The sequence below is a fragment of the Natator depressus genome, chromosome 12, assembly GCF_965152275.1.
Source record: "Natator depressus isolate rNatDep1 chromosome 12, rNatDep2.hap1, whole genome shotgun sequence".
In the NCBI taxonomy this organism is placed as follows: domain Eukaryota; kingdom Metazoa; phylum Chordata; order Testudines; family Cheloniidae; genus Natator; species Natator depressus.
Window position 1 is genome coordinate 26062935 of NC_134245.1, and position 18183 is coordinate 26081117.

At 43.8% G+C, this 18183-nt stretch overlaps 2 protein-coding genes across 2 annotated transcripts in view; both read left to right on the forward strand.

Annotated features, from left to right (window-relative positions):
• The window catches only part of TERB1 (telomere repeat binding bouquet formation protein 1), a 45875-nt gene extending 41831 nt beyond the window's left edge, over window positions 1–4044 (forward strand). Inside the window, exons 18-21 of the mRNA XM_074968786.1 lie at window positions 587–703; window positions 1178–1290; window positions 2974–3189; window positions 3931–4044. Of these exons, the coding sequence (XP_074824887.1) occupies window positions 587–703; window positions 1178–1290; window positions 2974–3189; window positions 3931–3957 (473 nt within the window). The 3' untranslated portion in view covers window positions 3958–4044. The remainder of the gene's footprint in view (window positions 1–586; window positions 704–1177; window positions 1291–2973; window positions 3190–3930) is intronic.
• A 10311-nt stretch (window positions 4045–14355) lies between these two features.
• Window positions 14356–18183, forward strand: part of DYNC1LI2 (dynein cytoplasmic 1 light intermediate chain 2) — a 45541-nt gene continuing 41713 nt past the window's right edge. Inside the window, exons 1-3 of the mRNA XM_074968787.1 lie at window positions 14356–14631; window positions 15582–15655; window positions 16464–16580. Coding sequence (XP_074824888.1) covers window positions 14537–14631; window positions 15582–15655; window positions 16464–16580 — 286 coding nt within the window. The 5' untranslated portion in view covers window positions 14356–14536. The remainder of the gene's footprint in view (window positions 14632–15581; window positions 15656–16463; window positions 16581–18183) is intronic.

Genomic DNA, 18183 nt, shown 5'->3' on the forward strand with positions numbered 1-18183 from the left:
AAGTGATTGTGGTACACAGCACCAACCATATCCATACAGTGCTAGTGACTGACACTGTTTTGTATTATTAATGACCATAGTTTAAAAATAGGCTGAAGTTATGCTCCAAAATCCATATTTAGGCTCCTAAAGAAGTGCCCTGATTTTCAAATTTACTGAGGATGCAGCAATACCCACTGAAGTCAATGAGTGCTCAGTGCTTTTGAAAATCAGGCCACTTGCTTAAGAACATAACTTTAGGCTCTTACTTTTTAAAATCTTGGGTTTATATTAGTGTCCAAATTAACAAATTGCTCATACCAAGTTACTAGCTAATTGGTTCATTTATTCTCCAGATTCCAAAATTGGTTATCATTTTTTTCCAGAGAGATTGGCCTGCCAGCATAACCTTTTTCCAAATTACAGTCTATTTTCAAGTTACCAACTCCTTTAGATTGATATGACATGGCATCTGGAAGGCAAAGGTTTCCTGCCTGGCACATTCTTCTAGTCCAGCTATATTATACATTAATAATATAGCTGGGAAGAGGGTCTTCCCTTGAATGTTGGTTCCTAAATCATTACCTTGTTTGTTGTGTTTTAAAAGGTATTTGTTTGACTCCTATGAAGAAAACCCAAAGTAGTATTTCAAATATAGATGACAACTTCAAGAAAAATATTAATTTCCGAGAAAAATATAACTTAATGCCTACATACACAAAAAGTGAGTATTACCATAAAATTTATCACAGAATTCAGGAAGTTGTAAAATCAATTTTACTCTGTCTCTGGTTGAGTGCATTGCAATTGGCTGTGATTAACAAATCTGTGCTCATCACTGGAGATCAAGGTATGAGAATTTAAAATGATATATACTATTATCTTCCAACTTTAATAACTAAAGATGTTGACTTGTGAGCATGGTCTTCTGTCATCTGTTGGTTAGTTACTTCTACTGCACCTAAGATATAACCCCAATGTCACTGATATTTAATGCATCAGTGACATTGATGTAGCCTTAATGCTGGAGAAAAGCTACTTTAATATTATTTGAGTATTAGAATTTATAAAATGAGTGAACATTCACACTTTAACTTTTGTAAGAAGAACTGCTGCTTTACATTACCACATTCAGTTCTATCTTAGATTTCAATTAGTTTAAATTAACATACAGATGGCCTTGTTCATAACTCCACAGCTGTCCAAACAGACCAAGACACACACTTGAAGAAACAAACAGTCAAAGAAACACACAACACAGAATATCAAGGCTTGAATGAGAAAAATAAATATTCATTTGATGAAGATGAGGTAAGTTATGAGGCCAGATAATACCCTCACATATTTGCATAAAAATCCAAAATAAAGTCAACACCTCTGTGGTTTTTAAAAATGTCTTTATTGTTATTAGTGTAGTCACTTGTAACAGGAACCCAGCACCAGGATGAATGACCAAGTTGAACCCTAGTGTAAACAGGTGCATCTCCATTGATTGCCAGTGCAGTTACACCCACTTATACTAGGGATGTATTTAGTACTAATTTTTTTTTAAGCCCTTCACTCTCCTTTAACCACCTCTGGGTCTCCCCTTCTGCCCAGTACCTGGTCCCTGTGGTCACAGAGTGGGGGGCTGGGGCTGACACGTGGTTGAGTCAGGATGGGGCAGCTAGGGCTTGACTGCTCCCCCCGTGAGGGGGCATGCTAGGCAGGTCAATGTGGTCAGAGCAGGGAGGATAGGACAGGGCAGCCACAGCCGCTTTAGACTAGGCTCTTCAGAATCGTCTCCCTGCCACAGTTTCTGCCCCCTGCCTCTGGTTTCATTAATAGGCAGTGAATCACAGAGCCTAAGGAGGTAAGGTCTCTGGGAGACACCACACACACATTGGCTATTCTGCTGTCAAGGCAGCAGTTCAGGAGGGCTATGAGCCTCACCAAACATGAGACCAGGTGCAGATTCTCACTTCCATCTCCCCTTTATTGGAAAAATCACGATATAGGGCTAATTTAGCAATTTCTGTGCAATCTGTGAAATCAGTTTTCCCAGGGCCCTTCTCATTTAACCACGGGGAAGCTGCCCTCCACACCTTAGCCATTAGAGGTGTCTTGGCCTTTTATCTGGATGGGACCAAATCCTTTAGGACCCCTCCCAGATTGTTTGTCTCTTTTGCTGCCAGAGTTAAATGGATACCTGTTTCCATCCAAAGACTTTCCAGTTGTATCCTCTCTTGTTATGAGGCTGCTAATCACCCTGTTCCTAGGGTTATAGCCCATACCACCAGATCTCAACCTACTTCCATTTTCATGTTGAAGACTGTGCCCATTACAAAAATATGCAAAGCTGAGGCTTTGGTTCACACCTTCTCAAAACACTATGCCTTAGTGCATGCCTCCAGGACAGATGCTATCTTTGTACTGCAGTTCTGCACGCCGTCTTAGACCAGGTTCTGAAGCTTCCTCTTCCTCCTTCTGGGAGTACTGCTTAGGAATCAGCTGAAGTGAACCCATAGAGACATAACTTGAAGGAGAGATTACTTACCTTGTATAGTAACTAGAATTCTTTGATTAATATCCCTGTGGATGCTCCATTATCCGCCCTCCTTTTCCTTTGCATCAGAGTCTTGTCTTGAAGGGACTTCGTGGTAGAGAAGGAACTGAGGGGTGGTTCACCCAACACTGCCCTATATATCCTTGGTACAGGGCACAAGAATAGTAAGGGTGTATGTGCAGACCAGGTGCAGCTACCAAATCTCTGCTCAAAGGTGCACAGGGCAGACCAGGTGCAGCTACCAAATCTGTGCTCAAAAGTGCATGGGGTACAGTTATCGTACAGGATAAGTAACCTCTCCTTCTGTTGTTCTGTAGGCCTCTATAATATCAGAACTAACATTTAAGAATTATGTTAAATGGTATTCTTAATGACTTATATTATCTTTTCCACTTCAATGCTATGTAGTTTTACATAATTTTTAAATAAGTCAAAATAAATATTTACAGAGGACTGAAAGTCTTTCATTGGACACACATGCAAGAGCTTTAAAAAAGAATAAACGAAGAATCCGGAAAGATTTTACAACAGAAGAAGTAAACTATCTTTTGAGTGGCGTAAGGAAAATGGGCCATCACTGGAATTCAATTTTGTGGTCCTACCCATTTCAGAAAGGACGGACAAATGTTGATCTTGCTAAAAAATACCGCAAGTTACAGATACATGTAAGGGAAATTTAATTTTCGAGTAGTCTCTTTATGTTAAAGTTAAAAACTGATTTGAATTGTAACCTCTAATTGCATTTTCAGTTTTGCTGTGAAACCACAGAAGTGTGAGATTTTGTGCTGTGCCTTTGAGGCACGTCACAGAAGTTGCAGCCCGGGGGCAAAAGGGCTAAAGCGCCTGTAAACCACCTTTTGTGCCCTCCCAGTTCTGGCTGCTCCCTCTTGTAACTAAGGCAGCCCTAGTAGGCTGCCTAAGCTGGAGCAGCCTGTTGCTCGCTGTGACTGTCTTCTCCAAGCCCTGTGCAGGGAGAGAACTACATCTAGGACTTTTAGAACTCCTTAGTGTCATTCCAGCCCTATTACTCAGAATACAAAGGCCAGAATGAGTGAGAAGCTCACCCAAGATCCCTAGGATAGTCCAACATACTGACTAGGGACTGGAAGCTAGGAATTCCTGAGTTCTAATTTCTCTCTGACAATGACTTGTTTCGCCTGGGGCAAGTTTCTCTGTGTATATCAGTTTTCTCTATCTGTAAAATGAAGATGATTTTTATTTATCCCTTATGCAGGGGTATGAAGGATTATAATTGATTAGCTAATATTTGTAGCATGTTTCGAACAACTATCAGGTATTCTTCCTCTTAACCCTGTTGTAGAATATGTACTAGATCTTGTATCACAATTTAGTATATGAAAATACCAGTTTGTTTTGATATTTACTATTTTTTTTAAATTTTACAGAGGAATGAAAATAAAGAAGATCTGTAACATCTTTCTAAAATATTTTGTATTCTGCTAAAGAATTTGGAAGTTTAAAGGACAGAATTATAGTGTAAAAGAGTTAGGTACTGTTAATATGCACTCTACATATTTCATTTCAGATTTTTTATTGTGATTTATACAGGGCTAGGCTCTTATGTAGACTTAAGTGAAATGTATTTTGATAGGTATTTTCAGAATGCTAATGTACATTCATTAAATAAAATGTATACCACTAAAATGAAAATGCTTTAACTTTACTACAGAGGCACACCCCAAAAAAACCCAGAACAAAACTATTTGCATGCAATATTTAACTTGACCTTCCAGTGCTTAACCGGAATATTTGCACTTTCTTTAAATATCTCACTTGCTAAAACTATATTACAGATCATTTTATCCTCTTTCATTTTTGTATAAAAGTTTAACACTGCTAAATTGATGCCACATACTGATACATTTTAAAATATTTTTGTTGGCTCTGTTTTTATTTTCTTGCTTTTTTTCCATTCCACTGTCCCTGAGATGGAACAAGAGCACATCATTATCTTTAACATACAGCCATTTCTACCTTTTTCTCTATTTTATACCACACTTATAGATGTTATTGCACTTGGGTTTAGTATTCCGGAATGCACATTTAAAATGCTTAAGTGTGATTTTTATCACAGACTACCCTGTTGTGTGTGTGTGTGTGTATATAGAACTAATACTGAAAGCTGCTAAAGTTGAAGGAGCCCAATTATCATGTACATCTATACCAGAATGAATAGGAAAGCAGGATGTAGCCATTTTTATTTTTAGAACATTACTTATATGCAGTCCTTTATAATGCTCAGTTATGGACCCTGTCTTTAGGAGCTTACTATCAAACTAATTCTGTTTTGGATGTTCATTCAATTTCCATTTTTGTGTGTGAGTAGCCATTCTTCCTTTACTCTGAAGAGCAGTGGGTACTTTAAGCTAGTGTTCTTGTATTGCCCTTAGACATGGTAGTAATAGTGTTGGGAATGCCAGGAGAAGCCCTGATCAGAAGGCCCCAGCCCTGGGAGGTTGGACTGAGGTCTCACTCTCAACTCCCAGAAATAAGCAAACCAGAGAGCCAAGCTATCTTAGGTTTCCTGCAAATATGGAGGTCCTGCAAACAGTGGTCGAAGGACCCTTGCAGGACAGAAGGGCTGGTGCTAGTCTTTATTTCTGTTAATTTAGTTTTCTTTCCTTTGTCACCTTGGACTAGAGGCCTAGCCCTAAAGCAGATCCCTGCCAACAATACAAACCCCCTGAGGAGAAGGTGGGGTGACATAGGAAGCAGTCCACAGAAGAAGCAAGAGATCTGATGAGACAGACAACCCCTTGTTACAGGCTCCCTCAGCTTGGAATCCAGGGTGGAGGGAGGGGCTGGGTTCCTGTACTGCCTCACCACAGAGGCTAGCATGAAGACGCCCAATACAAGGATCAGAAGGATTACTGAACTTGGATCTGGGCTGATGACCTGATGTAGAGTCATGGGAGTGTTCTTGCATTGAACTCTGGTTTTCCCTGAAAGAGGTGAGACTAAACATGACCTGGCCAGAGTGCTGAATCACAAGATGAGGTGGGCTAGCAGCAGACCTGAATGACCAGCCAGTGGGGCTACATCAAGTGAAAGCCCTATAACACTGTACCAAGCCACCAGGTGGTGCATCAGCTAGTAAGTCACTTTGGGTATGTCTGCACTGCAATTAGACACCTGCAGCTGGCTTGGGCTAAGGGGCTGTTTAATTACATTGTAGATGTTCAGGCTCAGCCTGGGCTCAGACCCTATCACCTCACAGAGTCCTAGAACCTAGGCTCCTGCCCAAGTCTCAATGTCTAAATCTCCATTAAAAAGCCTTTTAGCATGACCCCTAGTCCGCTGGTGTAGGCCAGTTGTGGGTGTCTAATTCAGTGTAGACATACCCTCAGTAATTACTAATTCTTTGATCATCTGAACAAGAAAGAAGAATGAATAGGATCCACATTTATCTAGCTGTTTAAAAAAGGATGAGGTTTTTAATACCAAGATGTGACCTGGGTTTAAGTGTATCTTGTATTTCATTCACTCTGACATAAAATCTGATGCTAGAGCTAGAACTGCACATGAATAAAGCCATCCATACCACAGCTGAACAGCAGATAATACATCTAACAATACATTATGCTTCCCTATGAAAATAAATTTACTTTCTCTGTAGTAGTATTTTGGTAGAACTTGTCATTACATAAAACCAAGTAGTTCGATATAGAAGAGTACCTACAATGTATGACAGTTTATTTTCAAATTCCATCCTCAATGTTGAGAACCCCAAAGAGAGTGTGACAGTTACCTAATATCCCATTTAGCAACTTCAATTTCTGCCCACATCCTGCAAATAATTACATACACTTAGTGCACTGTGACTAGTCCTTTTCCCGAGGGAACTTCTAGGCCAATATTTTAAACTGACTTGAAAGAAACTCTTGCTACATGTATGCTTGTCCCAGTTTAATCCACTTTCCATATGCCCATTAACATGACTGTTATCACTAAACTAATTGTGTGTGTTGAGTCTAAATTCTTTAACTTTGTAAATACAATGATCCATTATGCTATGCTCATTTGCACCAGCAGAGGCTCTGGAACAGTAACTCCACTGATGTCAATTAGGTTACTCATACAACAGGAGAATAAGTCCTTTTCTGTAATATTGTGCTGACAGTCACATCTAAGATGTCACAGATCAATAAGAGTAAATAATTTAGTGTTCGACTTAAGCAGCCATGCTTGTTGTGATCTTATATAATGCAGTACTAGACTTCAGGCAGGCCAAGAATAGCAGGCTATTGTGATGGGGTATACAAACCCCACTCTGGACAACAAGGGACTAAAGAATGGCTCTAGGATCAGGCAGCTTCATACCATGCCTGCAATACATGCACATGTATAGGCTAGAGGAGGAGCTGAAAAGAGAAGCAAAGAAGCTTACCCGTTGGCACAACCAGTAAGAGAACAGATCCGCAACTCCTGAGGAAAGGGCTGACTGAAGGTAGGAGCTTCTCAAATGAGTGCTCCCCAATGGCCCTTCCCTGAGAGAAGGGAGAGCCAGATTCTGATTCCCTTGAGAGGGAATAATTCCCCTCTATTTCCTATGAGCTCTGTTTATTTGCATTAATTCCCCTTTCTTTTTGTTCATGGATTACCCTGGAAAGGAAGAGACTTTAAAGTGACCTGGCCGGACGGCCGAGTCACAGGAAGATGCAGACCACTGCAGAGGTGGGGCAACCATCAGCAGGATCTCCCCAATGGGAAGAGAGCTGCTAATCCAGGCTTGGCCACAAGGAGGTGCTAGCAGTGAGTCAACCCCTTCACAGCTATAAAATGGTGTATTCCTTAACAATGACAAATTTGTTAATATAGTAGAACTCAGTAGCATAGCTAGGAGTGGAAAGTTGGTGGCCCAACTTTTGGGTGGGCGGGTAATGACAGACTGTGCTAGCTCAGCTTTTCCCCTAACCCCAGGCCCTCTTCCTAGCCCTGGTGCCCGCAGACACAGGGCTTCACCTGCTCAGCTGGGCACACGTATGGGGTGGCTCAGAAAATGGCAAGGCAGAGCTCCCGGAGCATAGCTTTCTGAAGGACAGGCACATAGCTCAGTCCTGGATTTCACGTGCCCAAGTGATGCTCCGGGCCACTGTGGCAACACTACACCTCTGCTCAGATTTGGGTGGGTCTGCATGCTAAGTGGATGGGCCATGGCCCACGCGTGGCTACGCCCCTGGTAGAACCTCAAAGATATGAACACCAGAGTTATGGATTTACCAGTCAACTGGATACCATGTGAAACTGGAAGTCCTCAATCAGGCAGCAGCGCAGACTGGAAAAAAAAAAAAAAAAAGAAGCAAATACTGTACTGCCTTGGGACTTTAGCCCCAAGGCCCAGGGCTTCAGCCACAGGGGGTTGAGGGCTGCAGCCGCAGGGTGGGGGGGATTAAGACTCCAGGCTGGAGGGAGGCCCTCAGGGCTTCTGACCCTCGGGAGCACAGAGACTCAGGGCTTTAGACTGTGGAGGAGTGCTGGGGCTTCAGCCATGCAGCTCTATTCCTGGCTTCAGCCCCATGGGGACGCCAAGGCTCTGGGCTTTAGCTACAAGGGGAGCATCAGTTTCAACCCCAACGATTCCCCCGTAGCTAAAGCCCCAAGCCCTGACACACCCTCTTCCCCTGAAGCCAGGAGTGGAGCCATGGGGAGCTCTGAGCTCCGGTGCCCTGCGTAGCACTGAAACTGGGAGCAGAACTGTGGGGCTGAAGCCCCAAGCCCCAGGACTCCCCCCAGGTCTAAAGTCCTGGTGCTCCCAAAGGGCAGAAGCCCTGAGCCCCCTACCTGGAGCCCTGGCACCCCAAGGGTTAGAAGCCCCAACTCTTTCCTGCCCCCCACCCAGTGACTGCAGCCCCAACCCCCATGTGGCTGAAGTCCATAACCTCTTTTTCAGAGTTACGGAACATTTCAGAGTTACAGATAACCTCCATTCCCAAGGTCTCCATAACTCTGAGGTTCTACTATAGATGCATTTTTGCTGCAAAATTATGAATAGTGACACCAGGTCCCCAACTAATTTATGCTTTAATTCCAAATGATGTACGTAAACTTTAATGTGTATAAGGTTCTGTGTATTGAAGGAATTGATTAAGTCAATGGAAACTTTCAGCAGTGTGAAAAACTAAATACTCAAGGAAAAACTTTTTTAAAATTACAGAAGCTAATAAAACCATTGCATGTAAAAAAATAAATTAGCTGCAGGGAAGTCAGAGCAACAAATGTAGCAGAGTTCTACACCCTACAGAGTCTAGAAACAACAGATGGGAGGTTTAGAGAAAGAGATAAGGTTGTGGGTTAGACACGCTTTGTAATGTATCTTTTGTTGCATACAAGCGTCCTATTTCAGAGCTGTTTAAATTTATGCCACAAAAGACTAACCATATAAATGGGCACCACTAAGTGTATAAGCATTTACAGTGACTGCTGAGAAAGTCTTATACTAATAATTAGCAAAATTGAAGTAAATTAGTAAAATTAATATATTGTTTAGATTGTTCTACATAGAGAGCCGAAGAGAAGGTCAGAACTTTTTGTACAGAAGATTAGGTGTGTTCCTGGTGAGTTGAGCTATAATAGTCCTTGTCTGTTAGCATTGGCTGGGGAGCTGTCCAGAGTACTATGTAAACATTAAATGTTACACTAAATTATTAGACTGCAACTACTATCAAATTTGACTTCTGCTTACAATTGAACAGGTTACCATATGACATTCAGAAATCTGAGTAGACCCACTATTTGCTCTGGTTATGTCATATTTATAGAATGCTTTGGAAGTATTAGTAACCTCATTTTGCATTGATAAGTTTAATATTTCATTTTTATTTTCTAGTTCAAATTATGTAGAGGCTCTGATATCATTAACTTTAACATGCAAGTAATGTCAATATTCTATAGTTAGTTAACATAGGTTTCTCGGTGTGCAGTTTTCTTAATACTGCACTAACACATCATTAACGGGGGGAAGGAGGGAATTCTGTAACTGAAAATTACATTTGGTTTTCTGCTGCAAAAAGTCTTTAAAAAATCCTCAATAGGTATTTTAACATTTGTAGCTGTTGTGTTTTTAGCTCTGTATAATATACAGTAACTGTTTTATATCAGGTGAATTGATGTATCATAAGCATCTTTCTTCAAAAACTTACAAAAGGTGTTCTTTGAGAGACATACCCTCAAAGACCCAGGTCTTGCATACACTTATGAAGATGCTTAACTTTACTACTATTAATACTCTGCTCAGTAGTGCTCCCTCATGCTCATAGGTGCTGGGGTACTGCTGCACCCCCTGGCTTGAAATGGATTCCATCATACACAGTGTTTACAGTTTGGTTCAATGGCTCTCCGCATCCCAGGACAGTTACCTCCTGTGTCTTATGTACAACACTCCTGTTCCTATACACCAGGATATTATCCTTTTTGCAATTGTATAACATTGATAACTCATTCAATTTGTGATCCACTATAACAGGGGTCGGCAACCTTTCTGAAGTGGTGTGCTGAGTCTTCATTTATTCACTCTAATTTAAGGTTTCGCGTGCCAGTAATACATTTTAACGTTTTTAGAAGGTCTCTTTCTATAAGTCTTTAATATATAACTAAACTATTGTTGTATATAAAGTAAATATGGATTTTAAATGTTTAAGAAGCTTCATTTAAAATTAAATTAAAATGCAGAGCCCCCCCAGACCGGTGGCCAGGACCTGGGCAGTGTGAGTGTCACTGAAAATCAGCTCCCGTGCCACCTTTGGTACATGTGCCATAGGTTGCCTACCCCTGCACTATAACCTCCAGATTCTTTTCAGCAAGTACTACTGTCTAGCCAGTTATTCCCCATTTACAGTTTTGCATTTGATTTTTCCTTCCTAAGTGAAGTACTTTGCACTTGTCTTTATTGAATGTCATCTTGTTGAACTCAGATCAATTCTCCAATTTGTCAAAGCCATTTTGAATTCTACTCCTGTTCTCCAAAGTGCATACAACCTCTCCCATCTGTAAATTTTATAATCATACTCTCCACTCTATTATCCAAGCCATTGATGAAAATATTGAATAGTGATGCAGGACTCACCCCTGTGGGACTCCAGTTTCATACTGAACCATTGATAATTGTTGAACAGTCATTCAACAAATTGTGTATCCACCTTATAGAAATTCATCTAGACGACATTTATCTTGTTTGCTTATGAGAATGTCATGTAGATTTGTGTCCAAAGCCTTACTAAAATCAAGATATATCATGTCTACTCCTCTCCCACATCCACTAGGCCTGTAACCCCATCAAAGAAGGAAATTTGATTGGTTTGGCATGATTTAGTTTCCTTGTTTACTTTTTTAAATTTCTATGAGAAAGTTATTCTATTTTCTTGACTCTGTTAAGTCAAACTGCTTAATCTCTCAGAGAGGAGAAAGGATACATTTATATAGTATTGCAGTGAGGATGCTATCATCAAGACTTCAAGTGACTGGTGATTGAAAAAGGTTCTCAGACAGTTCTCACAAAACTCCTGCAGTGTATGGAATATCACACACTATGGCCTCCTTCTAGCCTCTATCCCACCCTGAAATCAATTTCTCACCAGCTGCCAACAGGAAAACACAGAAACTGTTTCCATCAAGTGCCTTTAGCTGTTTTGTACACTTCCTCCAGGATACCGTTTGAAGCCTCATATACCTACATATTGGTCTTTTAGTTCCTGGCACCCCACCCTTACCCCTCTAGAAGAAGAACCATGGCTGTGGCCATGACCAGTAAGCAAAGGTGTGGACAATATTCCTGCTTGCACCACTCCCTGGGTAACTATGGCCCAGGAATTTATCTATAAACCTCCTTTCTCCTCCCACATTCACAGTAATAGTCAGTATTATTGCTGGCCACATCAATGTTCTTCTTCAAGTAGTGTCCCTGTGGGTGCTCCACTGTAGGTGTGTCTGAGTCCCTATGCTGCTGATCGGAGAAGTTCGGTAGCAGTGTCCATTGGGCCCACACATGCGCAGTCTCTTCTTCTGCTACACCAGGAGGCTAGCCAGCACGCGGAGGCTAACAGACCTCAGTTCCTTCTCAACCACCCCTGGCTAGACAGAGATTTAGCTGTCCATTTGCGGATTGTTAACTCTTTTACAATTGCACATTTTTAGCTTCCTTTGAAGCCTCTTTTGTTTCTTTTCCCCATTTTACTGTTTATTTGGCCATTGCCAGGAGGGAAAAAAAGAAGAAAGGACTTTGGTCAACTCTCAGTTGGGGGGAACCCCCAGACAAGAGTATGCTCAGCTCTTCAGGCTTCAGGAAGTGTTGCACTTGCAGTAAGGAGATCCTGATCACGGACAAGCACTACCAGTGCATCTGCTGCCTTGGTGAGGGCTATATCCAGCAGAAGTGCTTCCTCTGCCAGCAGCTCTGCCAAAGATCCTGCAAGGACAGAAAGCTTCGCCAAAAAATCATCTTTATGGCGGTAGCTCTCCTACCCCAGTCCTCAAACAGGTGTGAGTCTCCCCCCTCAACCTTCAACTTTGAAGGATAGTGGGTCAAAGAAACCATCTGGGGACTCCTCTCACAGGTCAAAAAAGAGAGTGGGAGGTCCCCTCAGGGATAGCTGAAAATGATCATCAGCTCGCTTGATATCCTCTGCAACTGCCGGCACCGAGACCACAATCTGGCACCCACACCTCACGGTACTGCTGATACAGGTCAAAAACTCCCTGGATTGGTGGAAGAACCCAGCCATAGCGTGCAAAGGGATTCCCTTCTTGCAGGCGTCACCATCGTTGCTCCTTACCACCCAGGCATCACTCATAGGATGGGCACGCATTTAAACGGACTGACAACACAAGGCAAATGGTCACCTGTGGAGGTATCACTACAAATCAATCTCCTCAAATTGAGAGCGGTCAGGAATGCCTGCACTCATTTCCTTCTACTGATAGCAGGATCACATATGAAGATCATAACTGGCAACATAGCCTCAATGTACTACATCAACCTCCAAGGAGGGGCCAGGTCGCCCTCCCTATGTGCATAAATGATGAAGCTATGGAACTGGTGCATCTCTCACAATGTCACCTTGTCTGCGGCTTACCTCCCAGGCCCGCAGAACTCGACAGCCGACAAGCTCAGTTGCAAATTCCCACACAACCATGAGTGGAAGATGCACCTGACAGTACTTCACAACTTGTTCTCACAGTGGGGAACACCTTCCACAGACCTGTTCGCCACTTTCCGGAATCAGAAGTGTCCATGATACTATTCCAAGGCAGGGATGGGACAGCACTTTCTGGGCGATGCTTTCTTTTCCCTCTGGGACAAAGACCTTTACGCCTTTCCTCTGTTTCCTCTTCTGTGCAGGTCCTGCTAGAGATAAAGAGGGACGGAGCTCACGTAATCCTGATTGCTATTTGGCCAAGACAGACCTGATACCCTTACCTGATGCAGCTAGTGATGTGCCCAACGATCTTCCTTTTGACCACTCTGCACCTCCTCTCACAGGACAAAGGGCGTACCATACATCCCAACGTGGGGATTCTCCACCTCAGAGCATGGCTCCAGCACGTAGAAAGCTGATGCTCAAGGGAAGTACAAGAAGCTCTGTTACACAGTAGAAAGCCCTCCATGTGATGCACTTATCTGCAGAAGTGGTCCAGGTTTCAGATTTGGTGCACATCCCAACCAATCTCTCCAGTGTCAGCAACACTCCCACATATTCTGGAATATGCCCTGACCCTTAAAAAATCTGGGTTATCCCTGAGTTCTCTCAGGGTACACCTAGCACCCATCACAGCATTTCACCAACCCATAGAGGAGTACTCAGTACTATCACACCCAACTATCAAAAGGTTCCTTAAGGGTATAACAAACCTCTTCCCTCAACCTCGACTTCCTACCCCTTGTGGGACCTAAACCTGATACTGAAAAGGCTGATAAGGCCCCCCCTTCGAATCTATGTTCGAATCTGTGTCACCTGTCTGCCTTTCTGATAGCAATTACCTTGGCTAGAAACATAGGGTCTCTGATGGCACATTCCCTTTACATAGTATTCTTCCCAGACGAGGTTACACTCAGGCCACATCCAAAGTTCATTCCTAAGGTAACCTCCTCTTTCACCATGTGGAGTAATAATGGTTCTTCGAGATGTATGTCCCTATGGGTGCTACACAACCTGCCCGTCTCCCCTCTACTTTGGAGTTCTCATTTACAACTCTGGTAGAAAAGGAGCTAAGAACTGCATGCTGGCTAGCCTCATGGCACAGCATGAGGAGAGACGGCACATGTGCAGGCCCAATGGACACTGCTACCGAAGCTCTCCAATCAGCAGCATGGGGACGCAGACGCACCTACAGTGGAGCACCCATAGGGACACACATCTTGAAGAACCATTGTTACTGCACAAGGTGAGTAACTTCTTCTTTCTCACCTAGCAGCTCAGACCAAGGACTGGGGAGAGAAAAAGGAAAACTCCTCCTCTCAACCTCACTCCTCTTCAGCAACTGGAAGTTAGGGTGAGCAGAAGTAAGTGGCCTCTTCCAGCACTTATTCACCAGCAACAACTGGGGCAAGGAAAAGCCTAAGAACCACTGATTTCCCACGTCCTTAGCAACATTGCAGAATCCGTGGTAAGGAACACAGTAAAAAGGGATGAAGATCCATAAAGATGGATGTCTCAGAATTCCATTGCTTTGTTTTCGGACTTGGCATCCAGTTGTCTGAGAGCCCTGCGGACACTAGGGGGCGCTGCTCCCTGGGACACGGGGCGGCGGCTCTTCACAGCCGCTGAGCTCATAGCTGCCCGTGTGGCTGCCTGACCGCAGCGGCGCGCGGTCCGGGGACGGGCCCTGCACGGGCCCCGCCCTGAGGACTCTGTCAGGCGATTGTGCTGAGGGTTTGTGCGGGGAGCGGGCGCGGTGTCTCCCGGGTGGGAGGCGGCGGCGGGACGGCCCAGTCAGGCGGGTCCTCGGCCGGCCCGGGTGAGGTCACTCTTTGTCGTGGCCGTGGCTGCTGTTGGCAAGATGGCGCCGGTGCTGGCGGAGAAGAAGTTGCTGGGGCCGGAGGCGGCCGGGGCCGCCGAGATCCCCAGCGAGGAGGAGGAAGGGCAGAACCTGTGGTGAGCTGGGCCGGGGGCTGGCCTCGGCTGCTCCCGAGTGTCGGGCGGGGCTGCGGTTTCCCCAGGGGGTCGGGGCGGGCTGGGGCTGGGTTCGGGTTCGGGTTCGGGTCCGGGTCCTCTCCCGGACGCCCGGGGAAGCAGGGTGGCAGCCTGGCCGCGGCTTGGCTGACTAATGCAGCTTGGGCCCCCCCCGGCCCCTGTCACCCCCCAACCGGAGCTGACCCGCGGCTTGGAAGCGGCGCAGTGGCGCGGCCTGCGCTGTGCGGGTGGGTGGGAGGAGGAACTGGCTATCTGGGCGCCGTGCGTGGGTTCGTACCCGCTTTGTTCTGGACTGGGCCCCTCGGGACTCTCCCTGCGCCCTAGGGATTTCAGGGACTGCAGCCCCTCGGCAGCCCTGGCCACAGTTCGCTTCTGCACTTCCTGGGTGGGGACATGGGGTGTGGAGAATGACTTGCGTGTAGTCACATAGGAAATCATGGCAGAGCCGGGGATGCTCTGTGGTCTCCCACACCCCTTCGCTTTCACCACGGAGTGATGTGTCAGATTTCATCTCCTGGTGTTAAAGGCGACAGAGTAAGGCCTTCACCATAGGTTAGTACCAGTCAGGCAGTCACAGCTTTAGGCCTTCTTACAATTAGGAGGCCTCTTCATTAGAGGTTCAAGTTTGAAAAAAAAAGTTTGCTGTAAAATGTGTCATTGAGACACTGCAACATTCTACGTCCTAAAAGCGAGCAGCTCTGGTAGCTGCCTTTCAGATTATCCAAGCAAGGTATCTGTCTTGAATATTTTTTATTTAGAGATCTCATAGCTGGTAGATATCTTTTCTGAATGGATGACATTTGACAGGTCTGCTTAAATATCTGCTCATCAGGGTTTTGGAGCTGACATTTACCTGATCTTTCTTTTTGGGTGCCCCACTGGCAAACTAACAAGTGGTGCTGTCCCCATAGGTCCTCAATACTGAGTGAAGTTTCCACCCGGTCCAGGTCTAAATTACCATCAGGCAAAAACATTCTTGTTTTTGGTGAGTAGTATCTTCAAGCAGTGGAGAGCAATTTCTATGATTTCTAAGAAATAATAAAGCATGGTTCACACACAAAACAGGTTTTTTTGGGGTGGGGGAGGAGGCGGAGTTAAAATGATTTAATGACATTGGTTCAAAACTTTGTAGGGACAAAACCATGAATTGATGCACTTAATTTGACTTTAAACCTGACTTATATCAGTTTAGCTTGCATTGGTAAATGTGTAGGTGCAAGCTAACCCAATATAACAGGGCAAATATAGATCTGCATTTGCACTGGTTTAACTTAATTTGTTTTTAAAATAACTTTAAATGGGTACACAAGGCCATTTTGTTGGGGTAGAATTGGCCCATCATGGGTGATCATAATTTTTATCTTTTCTTTCAGGCAGCCACGATGTAGTAAGTATGGGATCCCCAAGTTGGGTGGAACTTGAAAAGTTGCTCTGGAACTGGCTTTGCTTATACTGGGAATTAAGAGGTGGCATATCAGATATATCAGTTGATCTTAAGCTATAGATAGCACCTCATGAATTTTATGTGATGTCCCTGTCCCCAGACTAGTGGACTGTCTAGCCTCATGCTGTTAGATTCTATATTCAAACTAATGGAATATGTTTTTGAACAGTGCAGCTGCTCTTCTCACTTGTCAACCTATAAATTGACAAATTTAGCCCCAAAACGTGAGGAAGGGGGAAACACAAGACCCCTTTACAAAAAATGTTAACCTCTTAAGTTTGCTTAGAAAATCTTTCCAGTAATGAATAAACTTCTGAATGTATGTTTTACTGTACGAACTGATTGGCAGGTGATGACGGTTCAGGTAAAACAACACTTATGGCTAAAGTACAAGGAGCAGAGCACAGCAAGAAAGGAAGAGGATTGGAATATTTGTACCTAAATATTCACGATGAAGACAGAGATGGTAAGTTACATGCTTTTACATGTAGTCTTTTGCTGCAATTGAGTAGTTGACACATTTTCATAATCATTATGGGTGTCCCTGGTGTATCTTTAGATTACAGTGAAGTAGCTGGTTCAGCATTCCCTTGTTGTATACGTTGTAAGAAATTGATATGGCTCATAAAAGAAAAATGCATTTCACGCGTAGCGTATTGTGTCTTTCTCTGCCCTTCTCACAGTCTGGGCTCTTTAAAGAAAAATACATTAGAACAACTTGTTCTCAGAGGATCCATTTACTTGCAGGATGACGTTTTGCTGATGTTGTTTTACTGGTACATTATTCATCCTGCCTACACTCAAATAAAGGTGCATACAAAGTCTTGAGCTACAGGAAGGTTTCTTAACACATCCGAGAGCAACCAGGATCTTAAATATGGATTTCATAACTTCTTTTTGTAGCCAAAATTTTTTAAACTAAGTTATATGTAGGTAAGAGTCTTCTGTATCTTGTGTCTTTGGTTAGGTTGTTGCCATCGTCTACATAAGGAGAAATTCCAGTAAGCATGGTTAGGTGAGTGAAAAGGAGATCTTAAGCCACTGACAGAACCAATATTTCCTTTTCTCCAAACTGAGGCTTGTCTTTCCTCTTTCCCTCCTCTCCCACTTCCCAAAACTTGTTGCTCGTTTCATTGCAACTGTTCTCCAGCACACTGGAGGCAAAAGACAAGTTAACTAAAAGAGTCAGCATGGTCCAGGAAGTAGAGCACTGGTCTGAAAGTCAGGAGAGCTTGGTGTTCTGCCACAGAGCTGCTGTTTGGTCTTGCACAAGTCACTTTACCTGTCTGTGCCTCAGTGTTCTTATCTATAAAGTGGGAATATTGATATCAACCATTGTTTGTAAATGCTTTGAGCTCTCCGGATGAAAGTGTTAATGGTGTTGCTCCTCTGCCCCTGAAAATAGAGGACCTTGGGGGAAGTGCATTGGCCACATTGCTGCTTGTGTATAGGAGTGACACACCTCATGCTCACATCAATAGTCAGCAGAGGCTCTGTACTTTCCTTGCCAAAGATGCCTGATGAGTCATACTCCTTGAATCCAGAGACAGCTAAAGAAGTCTTCAGGCTGTCGTACTATATTTGACCCATGGGCTATGGTCTTGCTGGGAGAGGTGGTCCTCCTTACGCCTGGGGGTCTGGAGATAATTAATCGGACATAAAACCTGCTGCAGCTTACCCATCTGCCTTTCCCAAAGCAGTGAAGATGTTATCTTCGCTGCTACCTTCTCTGCCACCCAAATGGATACTAACATCTGCAGTATTGCCTCTTCTGTTGGCCATTATTCCTGACTGCTTGCCTCCTTCAGAGGAAGATGGGAAGGAATTTGGGATCTGCAACAGTACTTTCAACCATCAGGAAGGGATTGCTCCCTCCTCAATCTCTCTTATGGTCCTGGGTAACTGGCAAAGTACCACTTTTCTCTTTGGAGAGACATCCTCTTTAGTCGGCTGCCTTTCTGAGGAGCAGAACAAGAGAGCAAAGGAACTGGGGAGTGAGAAGAATGCAGTGTTCAGTAACATCCAATGAGAAGCTTATGGTGTTTCAGACTTTGACTTATACAGTAGCA